We start from the raw sequence: 15,164 nt of genomic DNA on the forward strand, positions 1-15,164 counted from the left end.
TAACACTAATAATAAAAAAAAACACCAATAACAACAACAACAATAATAATAATAATAATAATAATAATAATAATAATAATAATAATAATAATAATAATAATTCACAGGGGTACAGTTTAGCAGACGCGGCGCCCTCATATGCTGATCCACAACTGCTGAGGGCCGTGATGAGGCAGGCTGATCAGGCGGACTTCAGGTGTGTAGCAGTAGTAGTAGTAGTAGTAGTAGTAGTAGCAGTAGTAGTAGTAGTAGTAGTAGTAGTAGTAGTAGTAGTAGATCTTTGACCAATTATATATGATAAAAAAAAAATGAATGTGTGTGTTTGTGTGTGTGTCTCTACGTATGTAAGTATGTATGTACCACCCCCTGCCTCCCTCACTCACGCCCTCACGCCCACAGGTACCCGCCCGTGACCACAGCCCCGCCCGGAGGAGAGGGAAAGAAAACGGAACTGAACAGTGAAGACCTACTAAACATTATCGTGGGCGGCGTCAGGTTTGGTCCGCCGCCTTCTACGCCCACGCCCACGCCAGGCCGCCCACCCCGCCCACGCCCTCCGGTCATTTCCAAGGGGTATGCTAGTATGAGTATTCAAGGACATCTGTCTAACCACAAAAAGGAGGAGGAGGAGGAGGAGGAGAAGGAAGAGGAGGAGGTGGTGAAGAAAGAAGAGGAAGAGAAGAGGAAGAAGGATAAGAAGAAGGAAGAGTTTGGAAGAAGAAGACCTGGTGTGATTTATAAGCGTGTTTCTTCCTCTTCCTCCTCCTCTTCCTCTCCTCCTCCTCCTTCTACTACTACTACTACTACTACTACTACTACTACAGCTCCTCCACCTCCTCCTTTACCTCCTTTCACCTCTTCTTCCTCTCTTCCTCCATTAATATCTTCTACCTTACCTCCTCCTCCTCCTCCTCCTCCTCCTCCTCCTCCTCCTCTTCCTCCTCCTCCTCCTCTTCCCAAGCCACAACAAGATACAGCTTCAGAACAAGACCCGCCCCACACCCATCCACGCCCACCTCACGCCCACACTCCGCCCACCTGCCATTCCGCCCACACACGCCCACATTCACCCACACTAAGCCCAGTAGAAAGACAAGTATCACGCCCACGGACATTCCAGCCCAACCTAACCCGCCCACGCAGCCAGCCAGCATCCCGCCCCTCAGATACACCCATCGCCCATCCGCTACCACGCCCACGACCACGCCCACGCCCACTACCACGCCCACACGCCCACCCACAGTAAGAATTCATCACCTCCCCACTTCTAAACGACCAACCCCGCCCACTACTACCAGTCCCACGCCCACTACAACCCCAGTCACGCCCACGACCCAAACCTCACGGCCAACACTCCCTATCCGTACCCACGCCCCTGCCCCGCCCACCACGCCCACGCCCAAGACACCCACGCCCAAGATCCAGCCCCGCCCCGTTGGCAGCCCCGCCCCGCCCCCGTTCCGCCCTTCCAAACTAGACCCCTACCTCCCCTCCCGCCTCCCGCTGCCCCTCACGCCCACGCCCCGCACCCCTGCCCTGCCTCCCCCACCCCCTGCGCCCCCTATCCGAAGGCTCCACGCCCCACCCCAGTTTCCCGGCCCCGCACTCCCCCCTTCCCCCTCCCCCGCCGCGCCCCAGAATGTAAAGATGCGCCCCAAGCCTTTATTCCAAGCCCCGCCGCCCCCCGCCCCCGGCTTCCTGCCGCCCCCGCCCACGCCCGCAGCACCTGTCCAACTTCACGGCCCGCCCCAAGTCCCTGTACTCCCGCCCGCGCCGCCCGCAGCCTCTCTCCGCCCACAGGTCACGTCTGCACCGCCCGCAGCCCCTCTCCGCCCACAGGCTCCGCCCGCGTTGCCCAGGCCGCCCACGCCCCTCGTGGCCCCCGCGGGTGAGCGCCCTGTGTTCCCAGCCCCGCCTCGTCGTCCTGTCCGCCTGCCCCGCCCCCCGCCGCCCCACCCCGCCCCCACCCTTGAGGACAACGCCATCCCACCGCGCCGCCATGACATCCTCAGGCCCCCGCCCCCCCGCGCCCCGCTGCTGGGCCTCTTCGCGCCGCCCCCAGTCAACAGGCGGCGGGGGGAGACGCTCCCAGCCCAGGGCCCCGCCCGCTACCAGCTGAGCTTGGGCCCCGACCCCGCCCACACCCGCCAGGTGGTGGTGCTCGGCCCCTTCCCCCGCCCTCCCCCAGGGGCGCCTCCCATCAGGCTGCCTGACCCCGCCCTGCTGCCCCCGCCCCTGGCCGCCGGTCCCGCCACCTCCACCACCACCACCACCACCATCACCGCCACGCCCACATCCACGTCGGAGGGCAAGAAGGTGGCCAAGCCGCCCGCCACGCCCAAGAAGGCCGTGGGCAAGAAGAGTGGTGGGGCGGGCGTATCGGAGCTGGTGGGCGGCGCGGTGGACGGCCCCGTCAGCAGGCAGGACAAGGAGGCGCTGGTGGCGGCGCGGCTCAGGTTCCCCCCAGGCGTAGGTGGAGTGGACAGGGCGGGGGGCGGTCCCCCCCCTCATCCCCGTGCCCGTGCCCCTGGCCATGCCGCCCCCGCCGCCGCCGCCGCGCCCACAGCTGGCGCGCAGGGTACTGGCGCCCACCACCACGGACGCGCCCAACACCCTCTGGTCCCTGCTGGGACTTGGGACACGCCCACACCCACCTCCGCCTCGCACCAAGGCCAAGCGTCGCCGCCCCGCCCAGCTGGCCCGCCCGTCCTCCACCACCACGCCCACCACCACCGCCTCCACCTCCACCTCCACCACCACCACCACCACCACCACCCCCGCCGCCCACCACCGCGGCACGCGCGCTGAGCCCAGTGTACCGCCACGCCCCGCACCACCATGCCCAGCACCACCACCACCACCACCACCACCACCACCAGCAGTAGCGCCGCCGGACCGCGCCCCCAGGCCCTGAGCCACATCCCCGACGCGCCGCTGGACCTGGGGTCGTTCCGGCCGCCCGTGCTGGACGAGGCGTCGTACAGCGGGTGGGTGGCGGTGGGCGGCACGCACAGCCCGCCCAAGGAGCCCGTGGTGTCCTACGTGCAGGAGAACACGCCCGAGGTGCCCACCCTCACGCCCACGCAGGACAAGGTGGAGCGGCGCATGGGCGTGGCGGGTGTGGTGGGTGGCGGGCGTGGGCTGGTCAAGTACACGTCGCGCCTCAACGTGGAGGCGCCCGACGTGGTCAAGAGCTACTGGATGCAGGCGCCCTCACTTGCCTAGACTCCCACACCCCCACGCCTCGCCCATAGCGAGGGGTACAAAGTAGCGCACACTGGCCCGGGGGGAGAGACATCCCGCCCAAAGCCTCCTTATCACAGCAAAAACCGCCCAAAACAGCCCAGTACCACTAAAAATAACACCAAAAAAACCGCCCAACACACTTAGAAAGACCTGAAAACAGCCCAATACTCTCCAAGTCCCAGAAACCGCCCAACATCCTCCACCAGACCCAAAATTCTCCCAAAACCACTCAATAGCCCAAAAAACCGCCCAATAGCCTCCAACAGCCCAAGATTCGCCCAATACCCTACAGACGCCCCTGGAACCCTATAAGGAACTAACTATGGACTGAAAGGTGCTTTGCCACGTGACCTGAACACTGACCTTCGTGTGCTGTGCTAGTGAAGAGAGGAGGAGAGGGAAGGGGAACAGGAAGTGGGAGAGAGAGAGAGGAGAAGGAGAGAGAGAGAGAGGAGAGAAGGAATAGACAGTTAAGAATGAAGGGAAGAAGAAAAAAGGAAGAAAGGAAAGCAGGAAAATAATGAATGAATGAAAGAAAGAAAGGAAGGAAGGAAGGGAGAAAGAAATAAAAGAAGTTGGGGAGGAAAATAGAAGAAAAAGGAAAAGAAGAAAAAGATTAATAGAAAGAAAACAATACGAAAGAACTGAGTGATAATGAAGAAGGAAAGAAGCTGAAAAAAGGAAAGGAAAAGAAAGAAAAAGAAAAAAGAAAAATATTAATAAAAAACACACAAAGAAACAACTGAATAATAATAAAACAATAAAGAAATAAAGAAAGAAAGAAAGAAAGAGAGAGAAAGAACGTGATAGCATATTCTCTAATTTATTTACTTATTTATCTATTTATTTACTCAACAAGTGAAAAAAGAGGAAAAGTGAACCACTAACACTTTACACACTTATAAGTAAATCTGACTCTCACTTACCTGCATATCGCCTTACTTACAACACTTACATGTACTTAATTATCTGTGTACTAATGGAGCAGTCAGCCATTGCAACAGAAAACGAGGCATTATGAGACAACAACAACAATAATAATAATAATAATAATAATAATAATAATAATAATAATAATAATAATAATAATAATAATAATAATGATAATAATAATAACAACAACAACAACAACGGCTCTGCTTCTAAACACGTGGAAAGATTAATAACAGAACTTCAAAAAAAAAATATAGAGGCATTCATTTATTTTAGAGTTAGTGATAAAGTGAGCAATTATATTTAACTAAGACAGAGACTGTATTCTGAAACGGTCTATTCTCACCACGACTGTTTTAAAAGACCACAGAGATGAATAGCGATGTTCTTAAGAGTGTTTGCAGTGTTAATAATGTAGAAATGCTGTTGTTTTTTCACTACAACCGTAAAAACACCCTTAAAAACTCGTCACTTCACCTTAACTGTTTTAAAAGACCACAGAGATGAATAGCGATGTTCTTAAGAGTGTTTGCAGTGTTAATAATGTAGAAATGATGTTGTTTTCTCACTACAACCGTAAAAAACACCCTTAAAAACTCGTCACTTCACCTTAACTGTTTTAAAAGGCTACAGAGATGAATAGCGATGTTCTTAAGAGTGTTTATAGTGTTAATAATGTAGAAATGCTGTTGTTTTCTCACTACAACCGTAAAAACACCCTTAAAAACTCGTCACTTCACCTTAACTGTTTTAAAAGGCCACAGAGATGAATAGCGGGGTTCTTAAGAGTGTTTGTAGTGTTAATAATGTAGAAATGCTGTTGTTTTCTCACTACAACCGTAAAAACACTCTTAAAAAACTCGTCACTTCACCTTAACTGTTTTAAAAGGCCACAGAGATGAATAGCGGGGTTCTCAAGAGTGTTTGTAGTGTTAATAATGTAGTAATCTTGTTAATCTGGTACTGGAACCGTAAAAACACCCTTAAAAACTCGTCACTTCACCATAACTGTTTTAAAAGGCCACAGAGATGAATAGCGGAGTTCTCAAGACTGTTTGTAGTGTTAATAATGTAGTAATCTTGTTAATCTGGTACTGGAAACGTAAAAACACCCTAAACTCATCACTTCATATTTTAAAAGGCCACAGAGATGAATAGCGCGGTTCTCAAGAGTGTTTGCAGCGTTAGTAATGTAAAAATGCTGTTGTTTTCTCACTACTACCGTAAAAACACCCTTAAAACCCGTGTCACAGCACTTATAACCGTTGTAATGTTGGTGAGGCCAGCGTTTCACAATACAGCCTACAAAACACGCACTTATTTACTTTACACGTAATTTATAAGTATCAGCACCTTTTAGAAGTTACAAATTATAATATTTTAAGTGTTTATTTATATGTTGTTTGTTACTTATGGAGGAGGAGGAGGAGGAAGAGATGAAGAAGAGGAAGAGGAAGGAATAATCAAAGTGGATGAAGGGTGGATGAAAATTACCTCTCCTTATTTGTCATATTTCCCGCCACTCCATCGTCTCCCAGTCCAGTCTTCCTCCTTGGTGGTGAATCTCCTTGGTTTTTTAAACAATTACACTGCAGAAGGTGAATTCACGCAGATGTTACCGGATAAAATATGACATAACCTTAGACCGCACTTTTACATTAACACTGGCGCGCGGGGGATACGAGACTATTGATATTTATGTCCTAGCAGAATTTATTTATTTGTTTATTACAGTGGTGTTTGATCTTTAGAAACAAATGTTGAAATTTTTATTGGATACTTGTTTGACGAGTTGATTTGGTGAACGTAAAAGAGTCCATATCTCTTAGTTTCAAACCTTTGATTAAATTACACACACACACACACACACACACACACACACACACACACACACACACACACACACACACACACACACACACACACACACACACATATATATATATATATATATATATATATATATATATATATATATATATATATATATATATATATATATATATATATATATATATATATATATATATATATATATATATATATATATATATATATATATATTCTTTTTTAAAGGTAGGTAATGTCAAGGAAAGGAAGGAAAAGACACAGGGATTGGAAAATTGCTCATTATCACTCCTAAACCAACTGCCTTAACTTTTATTTATTTAATTTTTTACGTACATTTATTTATTTTTCTTAAGTAGTGAACATGTTCTTTTCTACTGTCTAGATTGCGAATGGTTTAAGTTACTTCAGGACGCCCATGAGAAAATAACAGGTTTCCATCTTTATTTCCCGAAAAGTTGATAATAATAATAATAATAATAATAATAATAATAATAATAATAATAATAATAATAATAATAATAAATAAATAAAATGATTTAGGCAGTTTGTTGTGACGTCATATTCTCCATGTACATAATATGAAACAGCTGATTATTGCGTGCCTTACTGCCAGGACTAACCAGTCATTTGTAGCGAGTTTATAATAAAAAAAGTGATATTCTAATTAGCATTTGTATTTTAATAACCTTTTGTATTTTCTTTTGATCCTCTCTTGCACAATAATAATAAAAAAAAAAAAAATAATAATAATAAAAACGCCATCCCGCCATCTTTCATTTTTTCACCATTTTCCACCTTTCCACTATCGTCTTCCCGTCTTTCAACAACAACTTCCACACTTTTATCATCTATCCATCCACCACAATCAACTTTCAATTCTCTACAATGATCCACTGTACTACCACCGATGTCCACCCTTACACCACTCAGTCACCATTTTTCAACCCTTCCCTCATCCACCATCATTCCTTCAATAATTTTCCACCCTTCCATCATCATCTCCAATATTCAAAGGTCTTCCAGCAATATTCCACTCTTCGTCTTCCACACGCCCACTTCCCAATCCCAAGGTCACAGAAACAGGATATGCTTAACAAACAGCAATGCATTATTATTATTATTAGTCATCATAGTTATAGTGTAGTAATAATAATAACCATCCTAGCTCATTGCAGCAGCAGTTGTAGCAGCGGCAGCATAGTACGTCGTAGCAAATAGTAGTAGTAATAGTAGTAGTGGTAGTGATGATAAAACGGAAAAAAAAGTAAATAAATAAATAATAAAAAAAAAAAAGGTTGGTTTGGTGTTTTTAAATTGTTATTATCATTATTACTATTATTGTTGTTGTTGTTTTGGTAAGAGAAATTGTTCTTATTATTTTTTATCAACCTATATCTTTGTTTTTAGATGTATATATATTTTTTATCTAACATTTAAGTATTTTTCGCTCGCTTTCATTGAATTAACAAAAAAATAAAAATGAAAACAAAGAAAGCAAGGCCTATTTTATCATTTTTACCATTTTTAAATATTTTCATGTTTTTTTGCTTATTAAAAATTCACATTTCTTTCGTTTACCTAATTAGGAGTGGAAAAGAGAGAGAGAGAGAGAGAGAGAGAGAGAGAGAGAGAGAGAGAGAGAGAGAGAGAGAGAGAGAGAGAGAGAGAGAGAGAGAGAGAGAGAGAGAGAGCTATCTCTTTCTTCTATAAGGCCACAAGTTGTATATATGCAAACAGACAGACAGGCAGACAAACAGACAGACAGACATGACAACAATACAATGAGATCTGCAGGTCTCCGTAAAAACAAAAGAAAGAAAGAAAGAAAGAAAGAAAGAAAGAAAGAAAGAAAAAAGGAACAGAAAGGAAGAAGAACAAAGGGTGAAAGGAACAAGGAAGAAAATAATGAAAGAATGAGAGAGAGAGAGAGAGAGAGAATAAAAGAAAGCAAAGAAAAGATCAAGAGAAAATGAAAGAGGAAGTAAAATAATAATAATAATAATAATAATAATAATAATAATAATAATAATAATAATAATAATAATAATAATAGTAGTATCAGGCTTAATTAAAGTTTTGATTAATTAACTGAAATCAAAAGAGGAGAAGAAGGAGGAGGAGGAGGAGGAGAGAAAAAAAGAAAGAAATGAGAAAATACAGACCATAAATCTCTCTCTCTCTCTCTTTCTCTCTCTCGAAGTCCACAAGCATATTACAAAACTGGCCAATCACAAAACAAACAAATAAATAAACAATAAAATAAACAAAGTAACATCCCAGTTCAATAAATCATGAATAAAAACAAAAATAAATAAAAAACAAATGCCAAAATAAGAAGAAAGAGAGAAAAGGAGAAAAAAAAATAAAGAAAAATAGTAACAAATATGAAGAGAGAGAGAGAGAGAGAGAGAGAGAGAGAGAGAGAGAGAGAGAGAGAGAGAGAGAGAGAGAGTATAGGAGCAAAGCAAAGGAGAAATAAGAATCAGAATTAGGTTAGAGGAAGAGGAAGAGGAAGAGAAGAAGGAGGAGGAGGAGGAGGAGGAGGAGGAGGAGGAGGAGGAGGAGGAGGAGGAGGAGGAGGAGGAAGAGGAGGAGGAGGAGCAACAATAACCATCTACTAGAGCCATTTAACACTATATAAAATCGTCATATTCTGCAGCAAAGTCATCCTGTAAAAGACACAGAAAACGGGGCATTAGTAAACAGCGCTAACTAAAATAAAAATAATAATAATAATAATACCTACAATAATAACGATAATAATAATAATTTAAATAATCTATCCTTTAATCTATGTACCAGATTTTAAGTTCGTTGTATCAATAAATAAAATAAATAAGTAAATAGATAAATAAATAAATGACAGAGAGAGAGAGAGAGAGAGAGAGAGAGAGAGAGACTTACATAACTAGTCCAAAACTCAATATAAATCTTGCTCAAACTTTTCCTCATCTTAATTTTTTCCCTAAATATTCTTAAGTTTACACACACACACACACACACACACACACACACACACACACACATTCCAGAAAAAAATAAAAAAATAAAGAAATGAAAAAAAAGCACACAAGTAATAAAACAAAACCCAAAATTTAAAAACGATAAAAAGAAAGAAAATTAAGTAAAAAAATAACAAAAAATAAATAAATAAACACACACACACACACACACACACCCTAATCTCCCAAACCCACCCAACATCTAACACACCACTCAATACATTTAACTCCCCCCCAGTCCCCTCCCACCCACCCCATGCCCCCTACAGCCCCACTCACCACCAGGGGGCCGGATCCCACGTTGAGCTTAGCCTTTCCGAGCTGCTTCTTTTTACTCTTGGGTTTGTTTGCCCTCATCTTCTCATTGTACAGTGTGTTGAGCACCGCTGTCACCTTCTTCACCTCATCCACCTCCACTGTGGGTCAGATGGTGGGGGTCAGGGTGGTGGTGGTGGTGGTGGTGGGGTTAAATTGGGTTATGCTAGGTTAGGTTAAGTTTGGTCAAGTTAGGTTAATTTCAGTAAGGTTGGTTAGGTTTGTCGCTGTCACCTTCTTCACCTTGTCCACCTCCACTGTGGGTCAGATGGTGGGGGTCAGGGTGGTGGTGGTGGTGGTTGTGGTGGGTTATGTTAGGTTAGGTTAGGTTATGCTAGGTTAGGTTAAGTTAGGTTAGTTTATTTAGTTTATTTAGGTTAGGTAAGGTTAATTTCAGTAAGGTTGGGTTAGGTTTGGCAACATTGCATTAAATATCTTATAGTGATGGTGATGAATATTTTTGTCTCTTTTCCTTTGTAGTGATGTTTTTTTCCATTTTTTTCTGATTTGCTATTGTTATCTGGTATTTTCTCTCTCCCGCTTCATTCATTACCAATTCTAATGCCCGTCTTTCTCTTCCCTTGTGGTCTTTCCTCCCTCCATGATCCCAGTGACTGTTTAGCAATGCCTACTGAAAATTTAAGTCGTTTCAAGGGTGTTTTTTTATTCAATTAACGGTTTCACAAGTTCTGCTAAAGTCATAGGGGGGGGTTTTAAGTGACATGATACAACTAATAATTTAACAGGTTCAAGGGGAAGTTACTGAGGTTTCCAAGCCTATTTCCAAGATCATAATTTAACAAATCCTATTCTTTACCACACCAGACCACACCAGATCACGCACAGGCCAGAGTATCAAAGCCTCTACCAGCCCTTATCCCAGCCCCTCTTCCACCCCACACTCACCGTTCTGACAGAGGTCCCGCACGAGGTCCTCCACGAAGGTAATGTACGCAGGTTTTTTCTCCAAGCGGTCTGTTTCCCTTATTTTAGCCACCAGTGCGTGCCGCAGTGACGTCAGCCCCTCTGTTGTTCTCAGGTCCACCCCCTCCAGGATGCGGGTGTCTGTGGGGCACGGAGAGTTAGGCAGGGCACAAGGGAGGGCAGGAGGGTGTGAGGGAGGGCAGGAGGTTGTGAGGGAGGCCAGGAGGGTGTGAGGGAGGGCAGGAGGGTGTGAGGGAGGGCAGGAGGGTGTGAGGGAAGGCAGGAGGGTGTGAGGGAGAGCAGGAGGGTGTGTGGGAGGGCAGGAGAAATATGAATGTATGAATGTATGAAGGAAACGATAAAAATACAAGGAAACACCAATACATCTTAGCATAACAGTACGTGCACACACACACACACACACACACACACACACACACACACACACACACACACACACACACACACACACAAAAAAAAATAAAATAAAATAAAATAAATAAATAAATATAAATAAATAATAATAATAAAATAAATAAATAAATAAATAAAAAAATAAGTAATAAAAAATAATAATACTAGAATAAATAAATGAATGAATAAAATAAAAAAAAATGCAAGGGAAAAAAAAGGGGGAAGAAGATAAAAGGAAGGAAAATATACAATATACAAAAATGAATAAAAAAAAGTAAAAATTAGGAAGACCAAAAAGTAAAGTAAAATAAAATAAATAAATGAATGAAAAAAAAACATAAAAAAAGGAGATAGAAAAAGAAAACACCAATAATAAAAGTAATAAAGAAAATGAAAACCGAAAAAAACAGGAAAAAAGAAAAAATAAATAAAAAATAAAATAAAATAAATAAATAGAAAAAAGGAAGAAAAAATGGGAATAAAAAAGATAAATAAAAATAAAACAAAACACACACACACACACACACACACAGCTCACCATCCTCCTGAGTGGAAGAGGTGGAGTCCCCAACAAGCTCAGATGCCAGCTGCAGGTCGGCATCCTCCTGCACCTTCTGTAGTCTGAGCTTCTCCGCCAGCTGACCCTCCGGTGTGCTCTTGGCCGCCCGCTCCTCCAGCTCCCTCCTCCGCCGCTCTGCCTCCTCCTGCTGCTTGGCCTGCCGGGGGTGTGGGGGTGAGGGTGATTATGAGGAGGAGGAGGAGGAGGAGGAGGAGGAGGAGGAGGAGGAGGAGGAGGAGGAGGAGGAGGAGGAGGAGGAGGAGGAGGAGGAGGAGGAAGAAAAAGATAGGTTTTAGAAGGAATAGATTAGTGCTCTCTCTCTCTCTCTCTCTCTCTCTCTCTCTCTCTCTCTCTCTCTCTCTCTCTCCAATTAATAAAGAGAATATTTATCCAATTTAGGCTATGCAAATATAGGTAAAGTAAGGTTAGGTTAAGTTAGGTTAGGTTAGGTTAGGTAGGTTAAGTCAGGTCTGGTTAGGTTAGGTTAGGTTAGGTTAGGTTAGTTTAAATTCGGTAAAGTTAGGTTAGGTTAGGCTAATTTCAGTAAGGTTTGGTTAGGTTTGGCAACATTACATTAGGCAAGGCAGAAAGGAAGTAGAAGAAAAGATAGAGAATAGAAGCTGTTATGGAGGAAAGGAAACAAAAGAAAAAAAAAAAAGAAAAAAAAAAGAAAAAGAAAAAGAAAATAAGGGAAGTTGCACATTTGGTCAGGTCAGGTCAGGTCAGCATCAGTCCTTACCTCTTTCTCTGCTATTATCTCATCAAGTTTCTTCTTTTTCTTCTTGACTTGTATGGTGGTGATGGTGGTGGTGTCAGTTTTATCGGTGGTGGGGGTCAGCCTCTCTTCATCATCATCCCAATTATCCTGTGGAAGGCAGTACATCCATCTCTCTCTCTCTCTCTCTCTCTCTCTCTCTCTCTCTCAGTAGTACCACAAAATTAACTGTCTATCTCTATGCATTTATCTCTCTCTTCTGTCTCTCTATCTCTCTCTACACACTTCTTCATTAACATAAGCATCATCTTCAAACCTAACCACACAAACCCCAATTACTACAGTCGATCTCTATACATTCCTCTCTTCCACAACTGTTATCATCACTTGTAAAATCTCCCACACACACACACACACACACACACACACACTCCCACAGTCTGTGTCTCCCCAAAGGCAGTATTGTAATCAGTGTTTTTAGTGCCTGTAGGTGAAAAGGGAACATGGTCTTCACTAGCTAATGAAAGTCACTGGTAATATTGTTCGTAATGTTTAGTTAGTTTCATAATTTCATTTCACCACTCTCTCTCTCTCTTTGTATCATCTCTTACTGAAGCTTTAGCGCCAAAAAGATCTTTGAAGTAGTTTGCATCTCACTCTTACACCCCACACACTCCTGATCGCTTTCTCCAATCCCTTTATCATGGTAGAATGGTCAATTTAGGCCTATCACATAACCCTTAACATTATGGGGTTCAGATCTAGGGAGTTCCCAGGTTATTTCAAACCCTCACTGCCTTAGCCTTCTGAAGACCTTGGGTGGCACTGGCTCTGTGGCGTGGTGCTCCGTCGTGCATGAAGTGTGTGGTGCTGGGAGTGTTAATGAATGGTGAAAGATGTTGATTTGCCATGTCTGTCGTGTTCAGGATTCATCATGACGGGCAACCCCACTTGTGATGTGACCAGGATGCTTAGCGGCCCTGGTGGTGTGGCGAGGGTCGTGTTCGTCTGTACTGTACGACCTTCTGACCTTCCCTGTCACACCGCTGAGGCACCAAATCGTGCTTTCCTCAAAGAACACAACCTTATACCACTTTCCTCCATCCCTGGTGCTACGGTTCTTTGTAAACATGAACCGTTTACTTCCCATGGCCTTCATTGGCAGCGGCTTCCCAGCAGACACACTGAGGGCAGGCTGAGGTCTCTGTGGCGATATGCTGGGCAGCCCTTCCTGACACACGGCTGAGGGGGTCACGCTACTCTGCCTTTGATTCTCGAGCCGTTTTGAGGATGCTTTTTCACCTCACATGCCTGCCACCCGTCAGTCTCTGGTTGGGTTTCTCTGTCTGTCGGAGCCTTTTCCCTTGAGTGGCTTATTGAGACTTGAAAAATGTATGAGCCAGATTGTGACTTTTCTCTGGGATTCCATTGTGTTCCCTTCTCTGTGCACTGTGGCCATCTGTGTCCTTTTGTTATGGAAAGGTGTCTGCTGGCCACTGTTCCCAGGAAAGAGACAAAGATAAAAACATGCAGAGAACAACAGCCACGAGCACAGTGCTTCATCCTTTCCCTATGACAGGCTGGCGGCTGCTGGCGTGCTGCTTCCCCGCGGCAAGTCACTCCCTACTCCGTCGTGCAGCACTGCCACACACCATTGCAGAGGCTGACATGGTGAAGCTTGCAATGAAAATGTAACCATCGCTGTGTTTACATTTAATTTGCAGACACTAGATTTTCCACCCTAACCTCAACTACATTTCTCTTCACGGCAGTAATATAACCAATGCTTTTAATATTTTCCCCCTAACAACAATTACTACGACCTCTCTCTAAATATTTCTCTCCTCCACGTCAAAACTATAATCACAACTTATATTTATTTATTTACTTCCCCCTAAACCTCAATCCCTCCACAAGTCTTGGTGGCAGGGCAGACAGCTGCACCACCACCCCTGCCAGCCTGTGTGTGCGCTTGGGGTGCTTACCACTTAACACACAGAGCTGTACCACCATTTATTTGAACCTTGAGACCATTACCTCTACTGGTCACCACTGCCTGAGTCACCTAATGTCACTTAAATCCCTGAACGTGAAGGAAACAAGTAAAAACACACAGAAAACGAAGATAAACAAAACAAACACTTCCTCTCACTTTCACCTCAAGAATGAAAGTGTGAACCTGCAGTGAACCCTGACCTCACCTGACCCTAAACTGACCAACAAGATACGAGGAAATAACCTCCCACATGACCTGTGACCCTTCACGTGACCCTCACATCCCTTACGTAAAAAAAAAAAAGAGAAAAAAGAAACGATACGGAAAGGATGACCTGATCTGACCCTAAAGTGACCAACAGGAGGCTGAGAAATTACCCCATGTGACCCGAACATCTCTGGAGGTTAAAAAAAAAAAAAGGTAATAAAAGCGTAGATAAATATACCCAACATCCTTTCATCTAACCTAACCCATCCAAACCCTGACCTAATTTGACCCTAAACTAACCAACGCAGCCATGAAAAATGACCTCACGTGACCTATGACAGCCCACAAGACACCGACACCCCTGGAGATCGAGAGGTTGGGGTAGAAAGGTAAATAAACGAATAAAACCACCACTCTCTCTCACCTTTACGTCCTCCTCATCCTCGCCGTCCCATTTGTCGGAGGGCAGCGCCGGAGTGGCCTTCTTGGGCTCGAAGTCATCGTCATCTGCGGGTCAAGAGGAGTGTATGGGTCATGTACAGTGAAGGACAGGACGTGGGAGGCAGTGTGAGGGGCGTGAGAGGGCATTTTGTATGGCATGCAGGCACACACTTACCCCACGAGACGTCCGACATGTTGGTGGCTGATGATGATGATGGTGGTGGTACCTTGATCTTGAGCTTGAGAGTTGGGAGGGCGTGAAGGTTTCCTCTTTCTCCTCTTTTTGGGTCTTGCGTACAGTGGGTGGGGAAAGAAGGGAATTTTCTCTTGTTTTTCTTCTTGTCCTTCTTTTATTTTCTATCTTCGTATCTTTTTACTTGATGTAGAGTTTGATGTGTGAAAATGGAGAAAGAGGGAGAGATTTTAGTCTTCCACATTTCCCCATTTTTTATTTTTTATTTTTTTTTCTCTTTTTCGTCTTTCTTTTTAAAACTTCTCCTTTAAACTTCTTCATTTATCTTTTCTTTAATATAACTACATTTTTTTTCTTTTCTCCTGCTA

General features: G+C 44.3%; 2 protein-coding genes across 2 annotated transcripts in view; one reads left to right on the forward strand and one right to left on the reverse strand.

Annotated features, from left to right (window-relative positions):
- The window catches only part of LOC135092453 (uncharacterized), a 4,193-nt gene extending 303 nt beyond the window's left edge, over positions 1-3,890 (forward strand). The window contains exons 2-3 of the mRNA XM_063990957.1: positions 108-196; positions 400-3,890. Coding sequence (XP_063847027.1) covers positions 1,648-2,808 — 1,161 coding nt within the window. The 5' untranslated portion in view covers positions 108-196; positions 400-1,647 and the 3' untranslated portion in view covers positions 2,809-3,890. The remainder of the gene's footprint in view (positions 1-107; positions 197-399) is intronic.
- Positions 3,891-7,633: 3,743 nt separating this feature from the next.
- On the reverse strand, positions 7,634-14,900 carry LOC135092457 (eukaryotic translation initiation factor 3 subunit J-like). The gene is made up of 7 exons (XM_063990969.1): positions 14,779-14,900; positions 14,587-14,669; positions 11,984-12,109; positions 11,224-11,401; positions 10,254-10,412; positions 9,312-9,448; positions 7,634-8,699 (listed from the first exon to the last, which is right to left on the reverse strand). Exons 1-7 carry the CDS (start codon positions 14,795-14,797, stop codon positions 8,664-8,666), a joined length of 738 nt encoding a protein of 245 aa, XP_063847039.1. The 5' UTR covers positions 14,798-14,900; the 3' UTR covers positions 7,634-8,663.
- Between the last annotated feature and the right edge of the window lie 264 nt (positions 14,901-15,164).

Source organism: Scylla paramamosain, chromosome 40 (genome assembly GCF_035594125.1).
Source record: "Scylla paramamosain isolate STU-SP2022 chromosome 40, ASM3559412v1, whole genome shotgun sequence".
NCBI classification, from domain to species: Eukaryota; Metazoa; Arthropoda; class Malacostraca; order Decapoda; family Portunidae; genus Scylla; species Scylla paramamosain.